Consider the following 26,081-nt stretch of genomic DNA (forward strand, 5'->3'; position numbering starts at 1 on the left):
AACATGGGAAAACATGCAAAGTGCTTCACAGGAGTCACTCAGGCAAATTTAACCCCAAGCCACATCAGGAGATATTAGGGACGGGTGACCAAAAGCTCGGTCAAAGAGGTCGGTTTTAAGCAGCGTCTTAAAGGAGGAGAGAGAGAGGCGGAGAGGTTTAGGGAGGGAATTCCAGAGCTTAGGGCCCCAGGCAGCTGAAGGCACGGCCACCAATGGTGGAGCGATGGGAATCGGGGGATGGTCAAGAGGCCGGAATTGGAGGAGGGCAGAGATCTCGGAGGGTTGTAGGGGCTGGAGGAGGTTACAGAGATAGGGAGGGTTGTAGGGACTGGAGGAGGTTCCAGAGATAGGGAGGGTTGCAGGGGCTGGAGGAGGTTATAGAAATAGGGAGGGTTGTAGGGGCTGGAGGAGATTACAGAGATAGGGAGGGTTGTAGGGGCTGGAGGAGGTTCCAGAGATAGGGAGGGTTGTAGGGGCTGGAGGAGGTTACAGAGATAGGGAGGGTTGTAGGGACTGGAGGAGGTTACAGAGATAGGGAGAGTTGTCGAGGCTGGAGGAGGTTACAGAGATAGGGAGGGTTGTAGGGACTGGAGGAGGTTCCAGAGATAGGGAGGGTTGTAGGGGCTGGAGGAGGTTATAGAAATAGGGAGGGTTGTAGGGGCTGGAGGAGGTTACAGAGATAGGGAGGGTTGTAGGGACTGGAGGAGGTTACAGAGATAGGGAGAGTTGTCGAGGCTGGAGGAGGTTACAGAGATAGGGAGGGTTGTAGGGACTGGAGGAGGTTACAGAGATAGGGAGGGTTGGAGGGAGTGGAGGAGATTACAGAGATAGGGAGGGATGTCGGGGCTGGAGGAGGTTACAGAGATAGGGAGGGTTGTAGGGGTTGGAGGAGGTTACAGAGATAGGGAGGGTTGTAGGGGCTGGAGGAGGTTACAGAGATAGGGAGGGTTGTAGGGGCTGGAGGAGGTTACAGAGATAGGGAGGGTTGTAGGGGCTGGATGAGGTTGCAGAGATAGGGAGGGTTGTCGGGGCTGGAGGAGGTTACAGAGATAGGGAGGGTTGTAGGGGTTGGAGGAGGTTACTGAGATAGGGAGGGTTGTAGGGGTTGGAGGAGGTTACTGAGATAGGGAGGGTTGTAGGGGCTGGAGGAGGTTACAGAGATAGGGAGGGTTGTCGGGGCTGGAGGAGGTTACAGAGATAGGGAGGGTTGTAGGGGTTGGAGGAGGTTACAGAGATAGGGAGGGTTGTAGGGGTTGGAGGAGGTTACTGAGATAGGGAGGGTTGTAGGGGTTGGAGGAGGTTACTGAGATAGGGAGGGTTGTAGGGGCTGGAGGAGGTTACAGAGATAGGGAGGGTTGTAGGGGCTGGATGAGGTTGCAGAGATAGGGAGGGTTGTAGGGGCTGGATGAGGTTGCAGAGATAGGGAGGGTTGTAGGGGCTGGAGGAGATTACAGAGATCGGGAAGGGGGCAAGGGTCATAGAGGGATTTGAAAACAAGGATATGAATTTTAAATTGAGGTGTTCCTACAGGGAGACTGAAAGGAAAGGATGAGCTTTTTTCTGGCTGTAGACGTCCACATCAGATGAGTTAACGATTTCACCCAGTTCCCAGTTAGCAACGACTTAGAGAAATCCCCCAGTCTCGCTCAGAACACCACAAGTCAGCTTTGCCCTGTATCTAACTCATTGGGACAGTGTAGAAGGAGCTTTACTCTGTATCTAACCCCGTTTTTTTTTTTTTTCTTTTTTTTTAATGTCGAGGGGGCCTTTATTCCTCAGGCCCCCTTTATATACATACTTATATTTTTTAAATAACTTTATTAAAACCAGATAAATAAACAAAAAACTCAAATTAAAATGCCATTCTCGGCGTCGACGATGCACTCCAGTCCCTGCGGTGCCCACCGGTCGCGGAAGGCCTCAAGCGTACCGCCGGACACCGCATGCTCCTTCTCCAGGGACACCCGGGCGCGAAGTAACCGTGGAAAAGGGGCAGGCAATCGGGGAGGACGGACCCCCCGACGGCCCGCAACCTGGACCTGTGAATTGCCACCTTGGCCAGGCCCAGGAGCAGACCGACGAGGAGATCCTCCTCCCGGCCCAAGCCCCTCCGCACCGGGTGCCCAAAGATCAGGAGCGTGGGACTGAAGTGCAGCCAGAATTTGAGGAGCAGCCCCTTCAGATACTCAAATAGGGACTGCAACCTCGCACACTCCGTATAAATGTGGAACACGGACTCGTCCAGGCCGCAGAAAGTACAGGTGGCCTGGGAGTCCGTGAACCTACTTAAAAGCCTATTGCACGGGACTGCTCTGTGCAGCACCCTCCACCCCAGGTCCCCGATGTAAAGGGGGAAGACTCCCGCGTAGAGAGACCTCCATCGGGGTTTCCCCTCGCCGCCAGATGGCAACGCGGACCGCCAGGGCGTGTCCGGCCGGCTGACGAGGGCGAGGAAGTGGAGAGTGTGCAGGAGCAGCCCGTACAGGAAACCCCTCCGCGCCGATTGGAATGGCACGGAGGGCATTTCCGAGAGGCGGCTCGGGTTGTGCGGGACAGGCTCCCAAGGAGGGTTTCGGGGCCTGGGTCCGATGAGCAGTTCCGGCCAAGCGGGGGTCAGCTCGGCCGGGATCGCTCCGCACTCCCGAGCCCCCTCGCCACCCGCAGTGAGGGGCGTCCCGGGGGTTTCGGCTACTCCTCCACCCGCCGGACCGTCCCCGGAGTCGGCCGCCCGGACAGCTGAGGCGCTCTCCTCTGCCGGCGGGGGAGCGCCCTGACTGGAGGCGACCATGTTCCAGACTCGGAAAAGATCCCGGTAAAAGACAGGCAACTCCCTCAGAGAGGCGCAGCTAACGGACTCCACCGGGAGCTGCGTGTCGTCTTGAAGGCAGTGACACTGGCGGAAAAAATACGTCGCCAGCGCACACCATCCGGGAGGACGCTCGACGTACAGGTATCTCTGCAGGGTCCGAAGGCGGAGAGTCGCAGCCTGGGTGCGGACGCACACCAGCGACTGACCGCCCTCCTCGATCGGGAGACTCAGGGCCGCAGCAGAGACCCAGTTATTCCTCTTTCCCCAGAAGAAATCGATGACTTTCTTCTGGATATTTGTGGCAAATACAGGGGGCGGGGCCAAAGTGACCAACCGGTACCACAGCATGGAGGTCACCAGTTGGTTTATGACCAACGCTCGGCCCCTGTAGGAAAGCACTCGGAGCAGTCCTGTCCAGCGCCCCAGCCGAGCGGTAACTTTCGCCTCTAACTCCTGCCAGTTTGCCGGCCAGGCTTCTCAGCGGGGCTAAGGTGGACTCCCAGATAGAGGAGGTGCGTGGTGCTCCACGCAAAAGGTGTCATCTCCTCCGGCAGGGAGTCCACCCGCCACTGACCAACCAGGAGTCCGGAACATTTCTCCCAATTGATCCTCGCGGAGGACGCGGCAGAAAAGGTCTGATGGCAGTCGCGCATCCTCCGCAAGTCAACGGGATCTGTGATTGCGAGGAGCACGTCGTCGGCGTAAGCCGAGAGGACGACCCGCATGGCCGGCTCGCGCAGAGCCAATCCCGTCAACCTCCTGCGAAGCAGGCACAGGAAGGGCTCCACGCAGATGGTATACAATTGGCCGGACATGGGGCATCCCTGACGCACTCCTCTCCCAAATCGAAGGGGCGCCGTCAAGGACCCGTTAACTTTGACTAGACACTCTGCGGCGGCGTATAAAAGTCGGACCCGGGCCACGAAATGCGGCCCGATTCCAAAAGCGCGCAGAGTCCCGAAAAGGTAATCGTGATCCACCCTGTCGAACGCCTTCTCCTGATCGAGGGAGAGAAAGGCGACCGACTGACCAGTCCTCCGGGAAAGATGGATCAGGTCCCGGACCAGGTGGATGTTGTCCTGGATGGACCGGCCCGGGACCGTGTAGGACTGGTCGGGGTGGATCATGTGGGCCAGCACGGAGCCCAGGCGGGTAGACATAGCCCGGGCAAAGATCTTATAATCCGTGCTGAGGAGGGAGACCGGACGCCAGTTTTTAAGCAGGCGGAGATCGCCCCTCTTCGGCAGCAGGACGATGACCGCCCTGCGCCACGAGAGGGGCATCTCCCAGGTCGCCAGGCTTTCCCCCAGGACCCGCGCGTAATCGTCCCCCAGGACGTCCCAGAACGCCCTGAGGAACTCCACGGTCAACCCATCCAGCCCTGGGGATTTGCCCCTCGAGAGCTGGTGGAGGGCGCCAGTCAGCTCCGCCAACGTGAGCGGAGCCTCCAATCCTTCGGCGCCCTCCGGGCTGACCTGCAGCAGGTCCTCCCACAAAACTCTGCGCGCATCCTCGCTGGACGGATCCGGAGAGAACAACGCACTGTAATAAGTACGGACCAGGAGGCCCATTCCCTCCGGATCCGTGATGGAAGATCCGTCGTCGGCCAGCAGCTCGATGAGCTGCTTACGGACCCCCCGCCATTTTTCCAGCGAGTAGAAGAAGGGTGAGGCGCGGTCCAAATCTTTCAGGATCTGGATCCGCGACCTCACGTACGCGCCTCGGGACCCTATGAGCTGCAGGTTCCTCAGCGCGCCCTTCTTCTCTTTGTACGCCTGCCACAGGGCCGGGTCCGCGACGGCATGACCGAGGCGGGACTCCAAGTCGAGCACCTCCCTCTCAAGGCGCCCGATCTCGGCTTCCCGCCTCTTGGTCGACCCCTTCGCGTACTCCTGACAGAAGACGCGGATGTGCGTCTTGCCCACATCCCACCATAGTCTCAAGGAGGGGAAGCCCCCCTGCTTCCTTCTCCAATCGGCCCAGAATCGACAGAACGAGTCCCGAAATCGCTTGTCCTCCAGCAGCCGGTTGTTAAAGTGCCAGTACGCAGACCTCGCCCGCGTGCGGAGCGGAGTGAACTCCGCCCACACCAGGCGGTGGTCCGAGCACGGCACCAGCCGCATGGAGGCCGCCGAGACGCGGGAGACGTACGCCTGCGAAATGTAGAGGCAGTCGATTCGCGACCCCCCTCCTCCAGACCTCCACGTGAAGGTGCTGGAGTCGGGATGGATATTCCGCCAGACGTCCACCAAGTTAAGGGAGCTGATCAGTCCCCTCAACTTCTCCACCGACGCTTGGCCGCGCTGGGGACCGGAGCGATCCCCCACCTCGAGGGTGCAGTTAAAATCCCCCTCGAGGATGATGCACTCGCCGCTATCGATGGAGCTCAAGAGAGCGGACACTTCTTCAAAGAAGCGCGCTTGCAACGCGCCGGGCCTGGGCGCGCACACGTTCACAAAGTGGAGCGGCACGCTACCCAGGCGAACGGCGAGGTGGAGCAAGCGGCCCGGCACTAGATCCTTGACCCCCAAGATCTCCGGTTGAGAAGTCGGGGCCAACAAGATAGCCACCCGACTAGAAATAGGGGTGAGGTGACTCATGTGGACCCCACCCTGCCACTCCAGGAGCCAGGTGGCTTCGTCTCCCGGAATGGTGTGGGTTTCCTGCAGAAAGCTCACCGCGTATCTCCCTTCCCTAAGGACTGAGAGATTGTGAAATCTGCGGTGAGACCCCCTGCTGCCGTTGATGTTGAGGCTGGCTATGGTTATCTTCATGTCAAAGGTACTTAAAACCCGTCACCAACAGCTCACTGTGAGGAGGGAGTGGAAGTGCACCTGGCCTTCCACTCCCCCAGCAACCCATTGAGGAACACATTAAACCGGCGCCTCTCAATCAGTTTCACGCCCACGCGCTTGCCCGTTATCTTCAGGGCAGCACGGACGGACTGGATGATCAGCGCCAGATTCGACCAGCGGTCGAGGGCCAGCTGAACTTTATTGCGGCAGCCCCTGCAAACCGCGAGGAAATCCCGGAGTTCCGCCGTGGGGATGAGAGGAGATTCGGTGGGAGGCACGAGGGACTCCACCACCTCACTGGCGATGGAATCAAGATCATCCTCCGTGCCCCACACCGAATCCCCATCCTCCTCCGGGTCGTCACCGCCAGCGGGCGACACATCTACCACACACTGTGGGGCGGACGTCCCGGCCGCGCCAGCTGGTCCCGCCTCCGTCACGATCCCACCCCCAGGATCGATGGCGGAGGAGTCCTCTCTGGGTTCTATTGTGAAACTGGAGCCTGTCGGCACCAGCAGCCCAGGACCCCCCTCCACCTCCGTCCCCAGGCCAATGAGTGGTCCAGGGGAGACATAAGATCCCGACTCCGGAAATCCAGCCGGAGCCGAGACCGGAGGCGGAGAGAGGAGGCCATCTCCCGCTCCGCCAGCACCCACAGGTCCAGCAGATGGGGCAGCATTCTCAGTTATAACTGGGTCGGGTGTCTCCTGGTTGGTGGTGGACTCCAGCTGGGAGGCCCGACCCTCTGGGGCGTCGCCCTCCCCTTCATTCAGGGCACCCGACCCAGTAGCAGTGGCGGAATGGGCGGCGTCCCCAGGCTCCCCCACCACAAGCAGGGCCCCACTTACTCCTTCTGGAGGGGCCTCATGTACCGGGGCCTTCCCCTCCCCTCCATCCTGAGGAACAGGGAGCTCCTGCCCGGACTTTGCAGCCTTGGTGGTGGCGGTAGGGGGTACCTGAGGACCAGAAACAGGAGGCAGCTCCCCTCCAACAGATGGGCCCTACACCTCAGACCCCTGTGTTATTTCTGTGGAGGGGTGCCTTCTCCTCTTTTTCCCACTAGGGCGCAGAGGCTCAGAGACCTCCATGTCATCAGAGGCCTCCGCACCCTCCTTTTTTAGTCACCCTGGGCCTGAGCCCAGCCCTGGGACAGGTGGATTCCATGGGAATGGGCTTTGGGCTGAGCTCAGGCTCGGGTTGAGTCAAAGTGTACATGGGACGCGCCTCATGATGTTTCTTTTTTCCCCGCGTCTTCCTTCTGCTAACCCTAACCCTAACCCCCTTGCAGACGTGGCACCGCGCTCCATCTGAGGTCCAGAAGACGCGGTAGGCCGTCCCCTGAAACTCTATACCGAAGTGGCCCTCCAAGACCTCCTCCCGCGCCAGCTGCATGAATAGCTGGCGGCGGAAGGAGTAGACATGTCGGAGGCTGTGCTCCCGAAGACCGAGCGGGACTGGGGTGATCCCCGACCTCACCTCCCCCAGATGGTGTAGATGGGGGAGGAGGAGCTCATCAGGAATGAAGGGTGGGACATTCGACAAGGTTACCCGATGTGCAGTGGCCCCCAGAGGGTCCACTGGCAGGAAAATCCCACCCACTGTGAGCCCCGTACTTAGGGCGAGGGACACAGCCCGCTCGGTCTTCAGGAAGAACACAGCCTTCCCATACATCTTTGAGGCTGCAACAATGGCCGAGGGGCCGACAACCACGGCCATTGCCTTAACACAAGCCTCAATAGTCATATTAGGATGAGTGTAACTCTTCACCCCATGCTTTGATGTTAAGATTTTAAATGGTGACGGGGCCACAGGAGCAGCTGTCGCAGCTGCTGCAGCATAGGAGGGCCCCGCCACCGGAGAGGACTGAGAAGTCATGGGGTAGAAGAGTTACAAGCACTTTGTTGAGAGCAAAAAAAAAGAAAAGAGCAAATACAATAAATCAAAAATGTAACACTTAAAGGATGTAGCACAGGGGAAGAGGCTGAGGGAGAGGAAGGCCAAGAGGAATCAGTCTTTGTTAGTATTGCACAAGTCTTGTAGCTGGTCTTCCAGTTGGGAGGGTGGGGTGATGTCTTCACCTGGGTCAGCTGTAAGCTGCCAAGGCACACGCCTCCTTCGATGTTCAGATAAGAGAAAAGAGAAGAGAAGTCTATTCACCTGGGCAGCTCCAGCTGTCCCAGGCTTAGTAGTTGGGGTGGGGAGGGAGCTCCCTATCCAAAGATGTTAAACACAGGAGCTCCCTATTGAACAATGCAGCCCCACCCAAAGTCTTCAGGTCTCTTCTTTCCCCACCCCCAACAATCAATGAAAAAGACTTCAGGATAAAACAAACTCACAAAAGAGCTTCCAGTTCTTCCAGTTCTCTGCCTTCCTGCCTTTGTTGAAATTTGGAACAAACTTTTGTTTCAGTTTGAATCTCCCTCTTGCAGCAGTCACACAGCCTGCAGCCTCCAACCTGTGCACACAGCTACAGTCAGCTACACCTCGTTGATGCACTCAGGCTCCCAAATCAGAGAGCAGCCAAACCCAGTGCTGTAGCTGTCCTGGGAGTGTTTGATGGGGACAGTGTAGAGGGAGCTTTACTCTGTATCTAACCCCCGTACTGTACCTGTCCTGGGAGTGTTTGATGGGGGACAGTGTAGAGGGAGCTTTACTCTGTATCTAACCCCCGTACTGTACCTGTCCTGGGAGTGTTTGATGGGGGACAGTGTCGAGGGAGCTTTACTCTGTATCTAACCCCCGTACTGTACCTGTCCTGGGAGTGTTTGATGCGGACAGTGTAGAGGGAGCTTTACTCTGTATCTAACCCCCGTACTGTACCTGTCCTGGGAGTGTTTGATGGGGACAGTGTAGAGGGAGCTTTACTCTGTATCTAACCCCCGTTTTTTTGTTTTGCTTTACTCTGTATCTAACCCCGTTTTTTTGAGCTTTACTCTGTATCTAACCCCCGTACTGTACCTGTCCTGGGAGTGTTTGATGGGGACAGTGTAGAGGGAGCTTTACTCTGTATCTAACCCCCCGTTTTTTTTTTTTTTTTTTTTTTTTTTCTTTTTTTTTTCTTCATTGCCCAGCCAATCCCAGTACTGTACCTGTCCTGGGAGTGTTTGATGGGACAGTGTAGAGGGAGCTTTACTCTTTATCTAACCCCCGTACTGTCCCTGTCCTGGGAGTGTTTGATGGGACAGTGTAGAGGGAGCTTTACTCTGTATCTAACCCCCGTTTTTTTTTTTTTTTTTCTTTTTCTTGTGACCTTTATACCCCAGGCCCCTTTTATATTTTTCACATCGAGGGGGCCTTTATCCCTCAGGCCCCCTTTATGTACATATTTACAGTTTTAAAATAACTTTATTAAAACCAGATAAATAAACAAAAACTCAAATTAAAATGCCATTCTCGGCGTCGACGATGCACTCCAGTCCCTGCGGTGCCCACCGGTCGCGGAAGGCCTCAAGCGTACCGGCGGACACCGCATGCTCCTTTTCCAGGGACACCCGGGCGCGAACGTAACCGCGGAAGAGGGGCAGGCAATCGGGGAGGACGGACCCCCCGACGGCCCGCAACCTGGACCTGTGAATTGCCACCTTGGCCAGGCCCAGGAGCAGACCGACGAGGAGATCCTCCTCCCGGCCCAAGCCCCTCCGCACCGGGTGCCCAAAGATCAGGAGCGTGGGACTGAAGTGCAGCCAGAATTTGAGGAGCAGCCCCTTCAGATACTCAAATAGGGGCTGCAACCTCGCACACTCCATATAAATGTGGAACACGGACTCGTCCAGGCCGCAGAAAGTACAGCTGGCCTGGGAGTCCGTGAACCTACTTAAAAGCCTATTGCACGGGACTGCTCTGTGCAGCACCCTCCACCCCAGGTCCCCGATGTAAAGGGGGAAGACTCCCGCGTAGAGAGACCTCCATCGGGGTTTCCCCTCGCCGCCAGATGGCAACGCGGACCGCCAGGGCGTGTCCGGCCGGCTGACGAGGGCGAGGAAGTGGAGAGTGTGCAGGAGCAGCCCGTACAGGAAACCCCTCCGCGCCGATTGGAATGGCACGGAGGGCATTTCCGAGAGGCGGCTCGGGTTGTGCGGGACCGGCTCCCGAGGAGGGTTTCGGGGCCTGGGTCCGATGAGCAGTTCCGGCCGAGCAGGGGTCAGCTCAGCCGGGATCGCTCCGCACTCCCGAGCCCCCTCGCCACCCGCAGTGAGGGGCGTCCCGGGGGTTTCGGCTACTCCTCCGCCCGCCGGACCGTCCCCGGAGTCGGCCGCCCGGACAGCCGAGGCGCTCTCCTCCGCCGGCGGGGGAGCGCCCTGACTGGAGGCGACCGTGTTCCAGACTCGGAAAAGATCCCGGTAAAAGACAGGCAACTCCCTCAGAGAGGCGCGGCTAACGGACTCCACCGGGAGCTGCGTGTCGTCTTGAAGGCAGTGACACTGGCGGAAAAAATACGTCGCCAGCGCACACCATCTGGGAGGACGCTCGACGTACAGGTATCTCTGCAGGGTCCGAAGGCGGAGAGTCGCAGCCTGGGTGCGGACGCACACCAGCGACTGACCGCCCTCCTCGATCGGGAGACTCAGGACCGCGGCAGAGACCCAGTGTTTCCTCTTGCCCCAGAAGAAATCGACGAGTTTCTTCTGGATCTTGGTGGCAAATACAGGGGGCGGGGCCAAAGTGACCAACCGGTACCACAGCATGGAGGCCACCAGTTGGTTTATGACCAACGCTCGGCCCCTGTAGGAAAGCACTCGGAGCAGTCCTGTCCAGCGCCCCAGCCGAGCGGTGACTTTCGCCTCCAACTCCTGCCAGTTTGCCGGCCAGGCTTCCTCAGCGGGGCTAAGGTGGACTCCCAGATAGAGGAGGTGCGTGGTGCTCCACGCAAAAGGTGTCATCTCCTCCGGCAGGGAGTCCACCCGCCACTGACCAACCAGGAGTCCGGAACATTTCTCCCAATTGATCCTCGCGGAGGACGCGGCAGAAAAGGTCTGCTGGCAGTCGCGCATCCTCCGCAAGTCAACGGGATCTGTGATTGCGAGGAGCACGTCGTCGGCGTAAGCCGAGAGGACGACCCGCATGGCCGGCTCGCGCAGAGCCAATCCCGTCAACCTCCTGCGAAGCAGGCACAGGAAGGGCTCCACGCAGATGGTATACAATTGGCCGGACATGGGGCACCCCTGACGCACTCCTCTCCCAAATCGAAGGGGCGCCGTCAAGGACCCGTTAACTTTGACTAGACACTCTGCGGCGGCGTATAAAAGTCGGACCCGGGCCACGAAATGCGGCCCGAGTCCGAAAGCGCGCAGAGTCCCGAAAAGGTAATCGTGATCCACCCTGTCGAACGCCTTCTCCTGATCGAGGGAGAGAAAGGCGACCGACTGACCAGTCCTCTGGGAAAGATGGATCAGGTCCCGGACCAGGTGGATGTTGTCCTGGATGGACCGGCCCGGGACCGTGTAGGACTGGTCGGGGTGGATCATGTGGGCCAGCACGGAGCCCAGGCGGGTGGACATAGCCCGGGCAAAGATCTTATAATCCGTGCTGAGGAGGGAGACCGGACGCCAGTTTTTAAGCAGGCGGAGATCGCCCCTCTTCGGCAGCAGGACGATGACCGCCCTGCGCCACGAGAGGGGCATCTCCCCGGACGCCAGGCTTTCCCCCAGGACCCGCGCGTAATCGTCCCCCAGGACGTCCCAGAACGCCCTGAGGAACTCCACGGTCAACCCATCCAGCCCTGGGGATTTGCCCCTCGAGAGCTGGTGGAGGGCGCCAGTCAGCTCCGCCAACGTGAGCGGAGCCTCCAATCCTTCGGCGCCCTCCGGGCTGACCTGCGGCAGGTCCTCCCACAAAACTCTGCGCGCATCCTCGCTGGACGGATCCGGAGAGAACAACGCACTGTAATACGTCCGGACCAGGAGGCCCATTCCCTCCGGATCCGTGATGGAGGATCCGTCGTCGGCCAGCAGCTCAACGAGCTGCTTACGGACCCCCCGCCATTTTTCCAGCGAGTAGAAGAAGGGTGAGGCGCGGTCCAAATCTTCCAGGATCTGGATCCGCGACCTCACGTACGCGCCTCGGGACCCTATGAGCTGCAGGTTCCTCAGCGCGCCCTTCTTCTCTTTGTACGCCTGCCACAGGGCCGGGTCCGCGACGGCATGACCGAGGCGGGATTCCAAGTCGAGCACCTCCCTCTCAAGGCGCCCGATCTCGGCTTCCCGCCTCTTGGTCGACCCCTTCGCGTACTCCTGACAGAAGACGCGGATGTGAGTCTTGCCCACATCCCACCATAGCCTCAAGGAGGGGAAGCCCCCCTGCTTCCTTCTCCAGTCGGCCCAGAAGCGACAGAACGAGTCCCGAAATCGCACGTCCTCCAGCAGCCGGTTGTTAAAGTGCCAGTACGCGGACCCCGCCCGCGTGCGGAGCGGAGTAAACTCCGCCCACACCAGGCGGTGGTCCGAGCACGGCACCAGCCGCATGGAGGCCGCTGAAACGCGGGAGACGTACGCCTGCGAAATGTAGAGGCGGTCGATTCGCGACCCCCCTCCTCCAGACCTCCACGTGAAGGCGCTGGAGTCGGGATGGAGATTCCGCCAGACGTCCACCAAGTTAAGGGAGCTGATCAGTCCCCTCAACTTCTCCACCGACGCTTGGCCGCGCTGGGGACCGGAGCGATCCCCCACCTCGAGGGTGCAGTTAAAATCCCCCCCGAGGATGATGCACTCGCCGCTATCGATGGAGCTCAAGAGAGCGGACACTTCTTCAAAGAAGCGCGCTTGCAACGCGCCGGGCCTGGGCGCGTACACGTTCACAAAGTGGAGCGGCACGCTACCCAGGCGAACGGCGAGGTGGAGCAAGCGGCCCGGCACTAGCTCCTTGACCCCCAAGATCTCCGGCTGAAAAGTCGGGGCCAACAAGATAGCCACCCCACTAGAAATAGGGGTGAGGTGACTCATGTAGACCCCACCCTGCCACTCCAGGAGCCAGGTGGCTTCGTCTCCCGGAACGGTGTGGGTTTCCTGCAGAAAGCTCACCGCGTATCTCCCTTCCCTAAGGACTGAGAGATTGTGAAATCTGCGGTGAGCCCCTCTGCTGCCGTTGATGTTGAGGCTGGCTATGGTTATCTTCATGTCAAAGGTACTTAAATCCCGTCACCAACACCTCACTGTGAGGAAGGAGTGGAAGTGCACCTGGCCCTCCACTCCCCCAGCAACCCATTGAGGAACACATTAAAACGGCGCCTCTCAACCAGTTTCACGTCCGCGCGCTTACCCGCTATCTTAAGGGCGGCACGGACGGACTGGATGATCAGCGCCAGATTCGACCAACGGTCGAGGGCCAGCTGAACTTTATTGCGGCAACCCCTGCAAGCCGCGAGGAAATCCCGGAGTTCCGCCGTGGGGATGAGAGGAGATTCGGTGGGAGGCACGAGGGACTCCACCACCTCACTGGCGATGGAATCAAGATCATCCTCCGTGCCCCGCACCGAATCCCCATCCTCCTCCGGGTCGTCACCGCCAGCGGCCGACACATCCACCACACACTGTGGGGCGGACGTCCCGGCCGCGCCAGCTGGTCCCGCCTCCGTCACGATCCCACCCCCAGGATCGATGGCGGAGGAGTCCTCTCTGGGTTCTATTGTGAAACTGGAGCCTGTCGGCACCAGCGGTTCAGGACCCCCCTCCACCTCCATCCCCAGGCCAATGAGTGGTCCAGGGGAGACAGAAGTTCCGGACTCCGGGAAACCAGCCGGAGCCGAGACTGGAGGCGGCGAGAGGAGGCCATCTCCCGCTCCGCCAGCACCCACAGGCCCAGCAGATGGGGCAGCATTCTCAGTTATAACTGGGTCGGGTGTCTCCTGGTTGGTGGTGGACTCCGGCTGGGAGGCCCGACCCTCTGGGGCCTCGCCCTCCCCTTCATTCAGGGCACCCGACCCAGTAGCAGTGGCGGAATGGACGGTTTCCCCAGGCTCCCCCACCACAAGCAGGGCCCCACTTACTCCTTCAGGAGGGGCCTCACGTACCGGGGCCATCCCCTCCCCTCCATCCTGAGGAATAGGGAGCACCTGCCCGGACTTTGCAGCCTTGGTGGTGGCGGTAGGGGGCACCTGAGGACCAGAAACAGGAGGCAGCTCCCCTCCAACAGATGGGCCCTGCACCTCAGGGCCCTGTGTTATTTCTGTGGAGGGGTGCCTTCTCCTCTTTTTCGCACTTGGGCGCGGAGACTCAGAGACCTCCATGTCATCAGAGGCCTCCGCACCCTTTTTTCCTTTTTTAGTCACCCTGGGCCTGAGCCCAGCCCTGGGACAGGTGGATTCCATGGGAATGGGCTTTGGGCTGAGCTCAGGCTCGGGTTGAGTCAAAGTGTCCAGGGGACGCGCCTCACGATGTTTCTTTTTTCCCCGCGTCTTCCTTCCGCTCGGACGGACGCTCCCCTCCCCGCCAGAGGCTGTGAAAACCACAGCCTCCGGAACCGACTGAGCGGTGTCTGTTGGATGTGCGGGGGGAGTGGGAGGAGGTGCTGTGGAACCACTCTGGGCCGCCGAGGTGGAGCTGGCGGCCGGGAGGTTGGGGCAGTTCTTCCGAACATGCCCCACCCCCTTGCAGACGTGGCACCGCGCCCCGTCCGAGGTCCAAAAGACGCGGTAGGCCGTCCCCTGGAACTCCACATTAAATTGGCCCTCCGTGTCCTCCTCCCGCGCCAGCTGCATAAATAACTGGCGGCGGAAGGAGTAGACATGTTGGAGGCTGTGCTCCCGAAGACCAAGCCGGACTGGGGTGATCCCCGACCTCACCTCCCCCAGATGGTGCAGGTGGGGGAGGAGGAGCTCACTGGGAATGAAGGGTGGGACGTTGGACAACATTATCCGATGCGCAGTGGCCCCCAGAGGGTCCACTGGCAGGAAGGTCCCCCCCACAGTGAGCCCTTTACTCAGGGCCAGGGACACCGCCCGCTCGGTCTTCAAAAAGAACACAGCCTTCCCATACATCTTTGAGGCCGCAACAATGGCCGAGGGGCCGACAACCACGGCCATTGCCTTAACGCAGGCCTCAATAGACATGTTGGGGTGGGGATAGCTCTTCACCCCATGGCTGCATGTCAATAATTTAAAGGGTGACGGGGCCACGTGGGCAGCCACAGAAGCTGCAGCTGCGTAGGTAGTAGAGGGCCCCGCCACCGGTGATGAAGGGCTTGCCATGGGTCCAAGAGCTAAACCCACCCCAAATTGTGGACTTGCACACTAAATAACAGATTCACAGAAAGATTTGAAAAGACAAACAAACAAACAACAGGTTAGTGGAGAGGCTGAGGTAAGAGAGGAGAGGCAAAGGCAGGCTGGAAGGGATGACTTGCTTTCTGGAGGTGGTGCTCACAGAACACTTAAAACAAACAGTCTTTGAAGTTGGTCTTCCGGTCTTCTGGTTGGGGGAGTCGTCTTCACCTGGGTCAGCTGAAGCTGCCCAGGCACTATCTATCCCCTTCCGTCTGTTTAGCTGGGCAGCTTCAGCTGACCCAGGCTTGGCAATTGGGGTGGGGAGGGAGCTTCCCTGTGTGCTTTTGCAGCAGCACAGACTCCTGTTGAATTGGCAGCCCCACCCCTTGTTGTTCCAGCCACTTGTTCCTCCCCCAACAGTCCAAAGTAAATTACTGGTGTTCAGCACCCACCTCCAGACAAAGCCTTGTTTCCACAAAATGTCCCTTTCTTCTCTTTAATGGAGACTGTTGTTGGAGTTTTCCTCTGCTTGTTGGTAGCTGCTCTCCCTTGCTCAGTGCAGCTCCTCTCTCCACCTCTGCAACCTCCAACTGCCACCAGCACTCTCAGCTGCACCTCGTTGATGCACTCAGGCTCCCAAATCAGTGGGCAGCCAATCCCAGTGCTGTACCTGTCCTGGGAGTGTTTGATGGGGACAGTGTAGAGGGAGCTTTACTCTGTATCTAACCCCCCGTGCTGTACCTGTCCTGGGGAGTGTTTGATGGGGACAGTGTAGAGGGAGCTTTACTCTGTATCTAACCCCGTTTTAAAAAAAATAACTTTATTAAAACCAGATAAATAAACAAAAACTCAAATTAAACTGCCATTCTCGGCGTCGACAATGCACTCCAGTCCCTGCGGTGCCCACCGGTCGCGGAAGGCCTCAAGCGTACCGGCGGACACCGCATGCTCCTTTTCCAGGGAGACCCGGGCGCGAACGTAACCGCGGAAGAGGGGCAGGCAATCGGGGAGGACCCCGTTTTTTTTTTTTTTTCTTTTATCTAACCCCGTGCTGTACCTGTCATGGGAGTGTTTGATGCGGACAGTGTAGAGGGAGCTTTACTCTGTATCTAACCCCCGTTTTTTTTTCATTTTCTTCCCCTTTTTTTTTCCCCCCGTTTTTTTTTAAGGTGTCCTTTATACCCCAGGCCCCTTTTATATATTTTTTATGTCGAGGGGGCCTTTATTCCTCAGGCCCCCTTTATATACACACTTATATTTTTAAAATAACTTTATTAAAACCAGATAAATAAACAAAAAACTCAAATTAAAATGCCATTCTCGGCGTCGACATTGCACTCCAGTCCCTGCGGTGCCCACCGGTCGCGGAAGGCCTCAAGCGTACCGGCACGTACCTGTCCTGGGAGTGTTTGATGGGGACAGTGTAGAGGGAGCTTTACTCTGTATCTAACCCCCGTACTGTACCTGTCCTGGGAGTGTTTGATGGGGGACAGTGTAGAGGGAGCTTTACTCTGTATCTAACCCCCGTGCTGTACCTGTCCTGGGAGTGTTTGATGGGGGACGGTGTAGAGGGAGCTTTACTCTGTATCTAACCCCCGTACTGTACCTGTCCTGGGGAGTGTTTGATGGGGACTGTGTAGAGGGAGCTTTACTCTGTATCTAACCCCCGTACTGTACCTGTCCTGGGAGTGTTTGATGGGGACAGTGTAGAGGGAGCTTTACTCTGTATCTAACCCCCATACTGTACCTGTCCTGGGGAGTGTTTGATGGGGACTGTGTAGAGGGAGCTTTACTCTGTATCTAACCCCCGTACTGTACCTGTCCTGGGAGTGTTTGATGGGGACAGTGTAGAGGGAGCTTTACTCTGTATCTAACCCCCGTACTGTACCTGTCCTGGGAGTGTTTGATGGGGACAGTGTAGAGGGAGCTTTACTCTGTATCTAACCCCCGTACTGTACCTGTCCTGGGGAGTGTTTGATGGGGACTGTGTCGAGGGAGCTTTACTCTGTATCTAACCCCCGTACTGTACCTGTCCTGGGAGTGTTTGATGGGGACAGTGTAGAGGGAGCTTTACTCTGTATCTAACCCCCGTACTGTACCTGTCCTGGGGAGTGTTTGATGGGGGACAGTGTAGAGGGATCTTTACTCTGATCTAACCCCCGTACTGTACCTGTCCTGGGAGTGTTTGATGGGGGACAGTGTAGAGGGAGCTTGACTCTGTATCTAACCCCCATACTGTACCTGTCCTGGGAGTGTTTGATGGGGGACAGTGTCGAGGGAGCTTTAATCTGTATCTAACCCCCGTTTTTTTTTGAGCTTTGCTCTGTATCTAACCCCCGTACTGTACCTGTCCTGAGGAGTGTTTGATGGGGGACAGTGTAGAGGGAGCTTTACTCTGTATCTAACCCCCGTACTGTACCTGTCCTGAGGAGTGTTTGATGGGGGACAGTGTAGAAGGATGTTTCCTGGGAGTCCTGCATGCTATTAGCTCCCTGGTTGTGAGAGGGTTGGTAACCTGACCCTTCCTGTCCTGCAGTGAGTGCCATGAGATGGTTTATGCTAGTGTTGGACTTTACTAGGCCATGCACTTAATAACCTGCGGAATCTGTGAATATTGCCCTATTTTGTTGGGCGCTTGTATACATAACTCGTTGTGTGGTGATTTGCCTGCCCATGGATATCTGCTTGGATTTCAGTGAACGGGCTCGCGCCTGGTTCTTCGGCTGCCATATTGTTTCAGAATCTGTTTGAAGTTTTGTCTCAACATTAATTTTCTCGTCTCTTTCTATTTTTCCACAGCTCCCCCAGATTACTCTCCCTAATGTGGGGACCCGAACTGTTGAGAGGAGGTGATTGTCAGGGAACCCGAAACAGGGTTCCCATTTCCAGCACTGCCCGAACAGAAGACACCGGAATCCATTCTGATATCCCCTCACCGTCCCTCCCCAACCTTTGTTCCCCTCTCCCATACCGATCCCTCCATTAACCCGATCCCTCCCCCATCCCGAACCGCCCTCCAACCCAATCCCTCCTTCATCCCGATCTCTCCCCCATCCCGATCCCTCCCCCACCTGATCCCTCCCCCATCCCGATCCATCCCCTCCCCGCCTCATCCTGATCCCTTCCCCTCCCCGTTCCCCTCACCTGTTCCACCTTCAGCTCCATCTGTCTCTCCCTTTCTGCTCTGCCCATCTATCCCTCCCCCTTCTCTGTCCCTCCTGCTCCCCATTCCCTTCCCCTCCCTCTCTCTCTCCTCAATGCCAATCCTTCCCCAGCCCATCCCTGTTCTGCTCACTCTCCACAGCTGGGAAGTCTGCACCGCCTCTTGCTCCAGCTTTTCGGCCTAACCTTACTTGAAGCCTGGGACCCAAGTAACAACACCCCCCCCACTCCCCCCCGCCCCACCCCTCCTCACCCCCCTGGCTTCGAAATGTAGTCCCTCACTGTCTGGCTGGAGAATTGGCTCTTTGGCCTACACTCCTGTTTATATTTTTATTTATGTTTCATTTAATATTGAGTAACCAATGTTTCTAATTTATAAAAAGAAATAATTCAGGGGGAGCCATGACCATATTCTCAGCCCAGGCTTGGGGCCCTTGTCAGCTTGAGGTAGGGTTGCCAATTCTCCAGACTAGGCCTGGAGTCTGCAGGTTACAGCTGTGAGCAAAAGGCCCGGGAGTAAACAAAATGTTCAAACGCTCTCAATTATTAGCTGGAAAAATACTGGAGATTCTGGGAGAATAATTAGTCAAGATTGATCCAATTGGGTATCCAAGAGTCTGTTTCCTTTCAAATTGGCCGTCGGAATGGATCAATGGCGCGATGTGTTGGGAAGGGGGCAGTTGTCAGCGGGAAGCCATGGGATTGAACCTCCAGGAAAAGGCCCAAGCAGAGTTGGCAACCCTACGCTGGAGTGGGAGGGAAGGGGGGGGTGGGGAATGCGGGGAGGGAGAGGGGCAGCGGGGAAGGGGAGGAGTTGTGAGGGAGGGGAGGGGGAGCAGCGGAGAAGGGGGCACTCGAACCCAACCAGAGGAGGTCGATTGACTCACAATCAGAGCAGCTTATGTAGCCTGCGGCCCCTCCCCCCCAACCATACTCCCCACCAACACCCACCTGCTGCCCCCATCCCACCATTTCAATTACATTGGAACCAAAATGTTAATAGTAACGCGGAGAAGCTGGAGATTCTTGGGATATTTCCGCTGCAATGGAAGCAGGCTAAGAGACAATTAAATGGAGTTTATGTAAAATTATACAGAGGGGTTTGGCAAAAGGGTTAAAGGACAATTTGCTATCAGTGTCTCTCGGACATGGTGGTTGGTGTTAAATTGTCACTGAGGTTAGGAGATGTTTCCTCACATCCGGAGCTCGGTATGACAATGAGTCGCTGGGGGGGGGGTGGGGGGGGGGGGGGTGGTGGTGTCGAGTGTAAATCTGGATTTAAAGCCAGGCATTGCTGCCCCCTTGTGATGGGGGGGGGGAGTAGATGACACTGGCTCAGACCCAGTGACCAGCTGTCTGACTCTTGCAACCCAATTCCAATGAATATTCCGGATTTGCCTTTCCCGTTTCCCTTAACTAATTCTTTGCGATACCTCCAGGCTGCAAATTCCCCCAAGTGTCTCCAATCTCGAATCAACACTGCGACCCCTCACCCTGACCCCTCACCCCGCCCTGCCCTAACCCCAGACCCAGAGTATCAGCCTCGTGACTCTTCTCTCCACATTGTCCCAGCCCTCCAGCGTTTGAACCTTTCCCCCCTTGTTTCTCAGTGACCAAGGCACGGCCCCTTCCATTGAGCACCTAGTCCCATCACTTGGAGTGAAGGGAGGCAGAGTAGATGGGGGGGGGGGGGGCGGGGGAGGGGTGAGGGGAAGAACACAGAACTTGTACACCACTGGAAAGTGACTCCAAAAGTGCCTTAATGGAGAACGGGAATATGAAAATGGCTTCAATTTCCTTTAGAACGTGTCATAATCTTTTGTGTCTTAAATGTAACATACGTGTATTGTTATTGTGGGGAGGGTGGGTTAATTTTAACCTTTCATTTGCTGGGTCAAGCAGGGTCACGATATTGGCAATGAGCCTGACTCTTGTGAACTGAGGTGCTGGAAAGTCCCTTTGGACATCAACTGAACTGCCAACAGATGTGAAGGCTAAGAGGAGATTCAGTGGAATTTATTATTGAAATAAAAGATTACACGGAGGGTTTTCAACCATGCCGTCTATTTCTGGTCTTTGAATCATTTCACTCAGTTGCCGTACCCTAAAGGGAATTCCAGCTGTCTCAGTGCCTTGTTTCTGATGTAAATTCACTGGTTGTAATACACGCAACCCAGGGTTTGCGTGTCAGTTATATGTTCTCTGTTTGTACTACTGTAATCCTGGTGTCGAGCCCTGTCTATGAAGAATCTCCATTCACAAGGATGAGAAGGAAGCTTTTTTTTTCTTAACACTTTGTGCCCACTGTAGCTTAGGATTTCGCCCTGAGACGACCACCAGGCCTGGAAACGTGGTCCCTCACCAAGGACCTCAGCATGTTGAAGTAGTCACACTGCGCCCACGAGAGGCACTCAGTGTTGCAGTAAGTCCATCCTGGCCCAACACCTCCCCCTCGTGGCGGAAAATAACAACTGCAGCGTTTCAGTTCACTTCACAGATTCAACAGTTGCTGCACACCAATTACTTCCTGTAGATTCTCGCTCCTTAAACAGGTCCCCAGATTTACTTCCCCCCCCCACCCCCCCCCACCACCTCCGCCAGGAGTTGGAGAATCAAAACATCCTCTTTGCACTGAGAGGCCGCCTCACTCGAGCCTCTGTGGCAGGGCACCGGGGGTGGCGGGGGAACGGGAGCCCCTTTGGGATCGGCTCACTCGCGGGTGCGGATTTGCTTTTAACCCCTTTCCTGCTCTCCTATCTGCTTTTTCCGCCCGTCGTCCCAGTCCACGGTCAAACACACGGGAGGTAGTGGGGCGGAGGGGTTGGGATCTCAGATTCTGTCTTCCCCCTGTCCGGGGCGGCTGTTCTACCGCCAAGCACTGGCTGAAAACCGGCTGGTGCCACAGAGGGGCTAGGGGCGAGAGCCCCTCCCCCAACTCCGCGAGACTCATGGCGTCCACCTTGTTTAATCCCAGTGTTTGGCTGAGGGTCTGAAAGCTTATTGCACATAAATGTCAACCCTGCTCGACACACCAAAGGATTCATTATGTAATAAAAGTTCTTTTTTTTTTTCAAATCTACTGCTTGTGCGTTTCATTCCTGTGGGAATCACAGGCACCAGCGACAGCGCCTGATACAAGACATTGAGTCACTGAAACAATCGGAACAGGAGGCCATTCGGCCCCTCTCACCTGTTCCCTCATTCAATGAGACCAAGTTTGATCTGTGCCGTAACTCCACATTCCCACCGTTGCCCCATATCCCTTAATACTTCCGGATAACAAAAATCGACCAATCTCAGAGCTAAAATTAAAAATTTAATTTGCAATTAACATCGATTGCCGTTGGTGGGAGAGAGTTCCAAACTTCTCCCACCCTTTGCGTGTCGAAATGTTTCCTAATTTCACTCCTGAAAGGTCTGCCTCTCAGGTTTAGTCTCTGCCTCCCAGTCCTAGACTCCCCGACCAGCAGAAACAGTTTCTCTCACTCTCTACCCTATCAGTTCCCCCAAATATCCTGAAACCGTCAATCAAATCACCCCTTAACCTTCTAAACGCCAGGGACTACAACCCGTGTTTGTGTAATCTCCCCTCGTAATTTAACCCTTGGAAACCCGGTATCATTCTGGTAAATCTCCACTGCCCTCCCTCCAAGCCCAATACATCCTTCCCAAGGTGTGGTGTCGTGAATGGTGGTGGACAATTAAACAACTAACAGGAGGAGGAGGCTCCACAAATATCCCCATCCTCAATGATGGGGGAGCCCAGCACATCAGTGCAAAAGATAAGGCAACCACCTTCGGTTGATGATCCATCTCGGCCTCCTCCTGAGGTCCCCAGCATCACAGACGCCAGACTTCAGACAATCAGATTCACTCGACATGATATCATTGTTTAAAAAGGGTACGAGGGATAGGCCAAATAATTATAGGCCGGTCAGACTGATCTCGGTGGTGGGTGAATTGTTAGAACCTATTCTGAGGGACAGGATAAACTGCCACTAAGAAAGGCACGGATTAATCAGGGATAGTCAGCATGGATTTGTTAGGGGAAGGTCATGTCTTACTAACTTAATTGCGTTTTTTGAGGAAGTAACAGGGAGGATTGATGAGGGTTGTGCAGTGGATGTGGTCCACGTGAATTTTAGTAAGGCATATGACAAGGTCCCGCATGGCAGACTGGTCAGCGAAATAGAAGCCCATGGGATACAGGGGAATGTGGCAGGTTGGATCCAGAATTGGCTCAGGGACAGGAAACAAAGGGTAGTAGTCGATGGATGTTTTTGTGAATGGAAAGTGGTTTCCAGTGGTGTTCCACAGGGCTCAGTGTTGGGTCCCTTGCTGTTTGTAGTATATATTAATGATTTGCACTTAAATGTGGGAGGCATGATTGGGAAATTTGCTGATGACACAAAAATTGGCCGTGTAGTTAAGAGTGAAGAGGACAGCCGTAGACTCCAGAATGATGTCAATGGTTTGGTTGAGTGGGCGTGCTGGAACTGTATGAAAAGGCTGGTTGGGCCACAGCTGGAGTATTGCGTACAGTTCTGGTCACCACATTACAGGGAGGACATAATTGCTCTAGAGAGAGTACAGAGGAGATTTACGAGAATGTTGCCTGGGCTTGAAAGTTGCAGTTATGAGGAAAGATTGGATTGGCTAGGGTTGTTTTCCTTAGAACGGAGGAGGCTGAGGGGAGACTCAATTGAGGTGCACAAAATTATGAGGGGCCGAGATAGAGTAGACAGGAAGGACCTGTTTCCCCTGGCGGAGAGGTCAATTACCAGGGGGCACAGATTTAAGGTGATTGGTAGAAGGATTAGAGGGGACATGAGGTATGATACTGAGTAGAATGTCCACAGATTCCTGGACTGGCTGGACAGATAGATAAGGTGGTTAGGAAGGCAGACGGGATACTTGCCCTTATTAGCCAAGGCATAGGATATTAGACCAGGGAGGTTATGATGGAGCTGTATAAAACACTGGTTAGGCCACAGCTGGAGGACTGTGTGCAGTTCTGGTCACCACACTATAGGAAAGATGTGATTGAACGAGAGAGGGATTAGGCTGGATATCTACTTGTCAGCCAGTGCAGACACAAAGGGCCGAATAGCCCCGTTCAGTGCGGCAAATTTCTATGTTACTATGATCAAAAGCTCGGTCAAAGAGGTCGGTTTTTAAGCAGCATCTGAAAGGAGGAGAGGGAGAGGCGGAGAGGTTTAGGGGGGGGAATTCCAGAGCTTAGGGCCCCAAGGCAGCTGAAGGCACGGCCGCCAATGGTGGAACGATGGGAATCGGGGAGGGGGGGGGGGGGCGGGGGTGCGCAAGTGGCCAGAACTGGAGGAGGGCGGAAATCTCGGAGAGTTGTAGGGGCTGGAGGAGGCTACAGAGATAGGAAGAGGGGCGAGGGCCATGGAGGAATTTTACCAAGACGATGAGAATTTTGAAATCGGGGTACTGGGGAATGGCGGTGGGGGGGGGGGGGGTTAATGTAGGTCAGCAAGCACAGGGATGAAGGGCGAACGGGACTTGGTGCGAGTTAGGATACGGAAGCAGAGTTCTGGACGAGCTGGATTTTTGCGAAGGGTGGGAGGCCGGGCAGGAGAGCTGAGGCAGGAATGGAGTCGGTAGATAGAGAACAGAGTTTGTGGCGGGGACTGATGACGATGGCTTTGGTCAACTCAATATTTAACTGCCCATCCGGGACTGGATCTTGACCAAGCACCATGTCAAATCAGAAGCAGCGGAAGGGTTGAGAAAGGGCTGAATGGAGTCAGCAAACATAGAATAGCATTGCAGAAAAGAACACTATTCAGTCCATCAAATTTGTGCCAATGCTTTCCAAAAGCAATCCAGTGAGTCTCACTACCCCCTGTTCTTTCCCCATATCCCAGTGTAGTACTCCTTCCACCGCCTTGATTAAATCTCCTCTTAGCCTTCTCTGCTCTAAGGAGAACAACCCCAGCTTCTCCCAGTCTCTCCACGTCACTGGAATCCCTCATCCCAGCTGGTGAATCCCTTCCGTGCACTCTTGAAAGCCTTCGCGTCTTTCCTAAGGTGTGGTGCCCAAAGTTGGAGACAGTACTCCAGTTGCAGCCAAACTAGTGTTTTATATAGATCCACCAGGCAAGATGGTGGCACAGTGGCAATGTCACAGAACTAGTAATCCAGAGGTGCAGGCTAATGTCCTGGGGACATGGGTTCAAATCCCGTCATAGCAGCTGGGCGAATTTAAATCCAATTAATTAATTTTTTTAAAAATCTGGAATTGAAAGCTAATCTCAGTAATGGTGCCATGAAAATTGACATCGAGGCAAAATTTCACCGAGTGTGGCATCGAGGAGCCCCAGCAAAACTGAGGTCAATGGGAATCAGGGGGAAAACTCTCCGCTGGCTGGAGTCACACCGAGCGCAAAGGAAGATGGTCGTGGTTGTTGGAGGTCAATCATCTGAGCTCCAGGACGTCACTGCAGGAGTTCCTCAGGGTAGTGTCCTCGGCACAACCGTCTTCAGCTGCTTCATCAATGACCTACCTTCAATCATAAGGTCAGAAGTGGGGATGTTCGCTGATGATTGCACAATGTTCAGCACCATTCATGACTCCTCAGATACTGAAGCAGTCCGTGTAGAAATGCAGCAAGACCTGGACAATATCCAGGCTTGGGCTGGTAAGTGGCAAGTAACATTCGCGCCACACAAGTGCCAGGCAATGACCATCTCCAACAGGAGAGAATCTAACCATCTCCCCTTGACATTCAATGGCATTTCCATCGCTGAATCCCCCACTATCAACGTCCTAGGGGCTACCATTGACCAGAAACTGAACTGAACCAGCCATATAAATACCCTGGATACAAGAACAGGTCAGAGGCTGGGAATCCTGAGGCGAGTAACTCACCTCCTGACTGCCCAAAGCCTGTCCACCATCTACAAGGCACAAGTCAGGAGTGTGATGGAATACTGTCCACTTGCCTGGATGGGTGCAGCTCCAACAACACTCAAGAAGCTCAACACCATCCAGGGCAAAGCAGCCCGCTTGATGGCACCCCATCTACAAACATTCACTCCCTGCACCACCGACGCACAGTGGCAGCAGTGTGTACCATCTACAAGATGCACTGCAGCAACTCACCAAGGCTCCTTCGACAGCACCTTCCAAACCCGCGACCTCTACCACCTAGAAGGACAAGGGCAGCAGATACATGGGAACACCACCACCTGCAAGTTCCCTTCCAAGTCACACACCATCCTGACTTGGAACTATATCGGCCGTTCCTTCACTGTCGCTGGGTCAAAATCCTGGAACTCCCTTCCTAACAGCACTGTGGGCGTACCTACCCCACACGGACTGCAGCGGTTCAAGAAGGCAGCTCACCACCACCTTCTCGAGGGGCAAATAGGGATGGGCAACAAATGCCGGCCTGGCCAGCGACGCCCACATCCCATGAAAGAATTTTTTAAAAAAGGCATAACTTCCTGGATTTTACTCAGGATGACTCTCGACAAGAATATAAGAAGATAAGACACATGAGCAGCAGTCGACCATAGCGGGCCCTCCAGCCTCTTCTGCCGGTCAAAAAGATCATGGCTGATGCTGAATCTCAGCCCCACCTTCCCACCTGAGCCCCTGCTTCCCTTCGAATCGAAAAATCTATCCATCCCAGTTGTTGAATATACTCAACGACCGAACATCCGCAGCTCCCTGGGGAAGAGAATTCCAAAGAGTCACAACCCTCCGAGTGAAGAAATTGCTCATCTCAGGCCGACCCCTTATCCCAAGAAGGTGGTCCCCAGGTCAAGACTCTCCAGCCAAGGAAACCAAGACTCTCCGGCCTCTCAGCCTTTACTCTGTCAAGCCCTTTCAGAATCGGCTTCAATGGGATCACCTGTCATTCTGTTAAACTCCAGAGAATATAGGACCGGGCTACTCAATCCCTCATCATAGGACAACCCCATCACCTCAGGAATCAATCTAGTCAACCTTTGTTGCACGCCCTCTAAGGCAAATATATCCTTCCTTAGGTAAGGAGACCAAAACTGTACATAGTACTCTAGATTAGTTGCAAGACTTCCTTACTCTTTCACCCTGATGCTCAACCCCACTGCAATAAAAGACAACATT

The 26,081-nt window shown here is 55.7% G+C and overlaps 1 protein-coding gene across 2 annotated transcripts in view; it reads left to right on the top strand.

Annotated features, from left to right (window-relative positions):
• Positions 1–21,037, top strand: part of LOC137360030 (proteolipid protein 2-like) — a 64,806-nt gene extending 43,769 nt beyond the window's left edge. For both annotated transcript variants that reach the window (XM_068025614.1, XM_068025613.1), the window contains exon 5: positions 17,600–21,037. In XM_068025614.1, the coding sequence (XP_067881715.1) occupies positions 17,600–17,622 (23 nt within the window). In that variant the 3' untranslated portion in view covers positions 17,623–21,037. The remainder of the gene's footprint in view (positions 1–17,599) is intronic.
• The last annotated feature ends 5,044 nt before the right edge of the window (positions 21,038–26,081 follow it).

Source organism: Heterodontus francisci, unplaced genomic scaffold (assembly GCF_036365525.1).
Source record: "Heterodontus francisci isolate sHetFra1 unplaced genomic scaffold, sHetFra1.hap1 HAP1_SCAFFOLD_594, whole genome shotgun sequence".
Classification (NCBI taxonomy): domain Eukaryota; kingdom Metazoa; phylum Chordata; class Chondrichthyes; order Heterodontiformes; family Heterodontidae; genus Heterodontus; species Heterodontus francisci.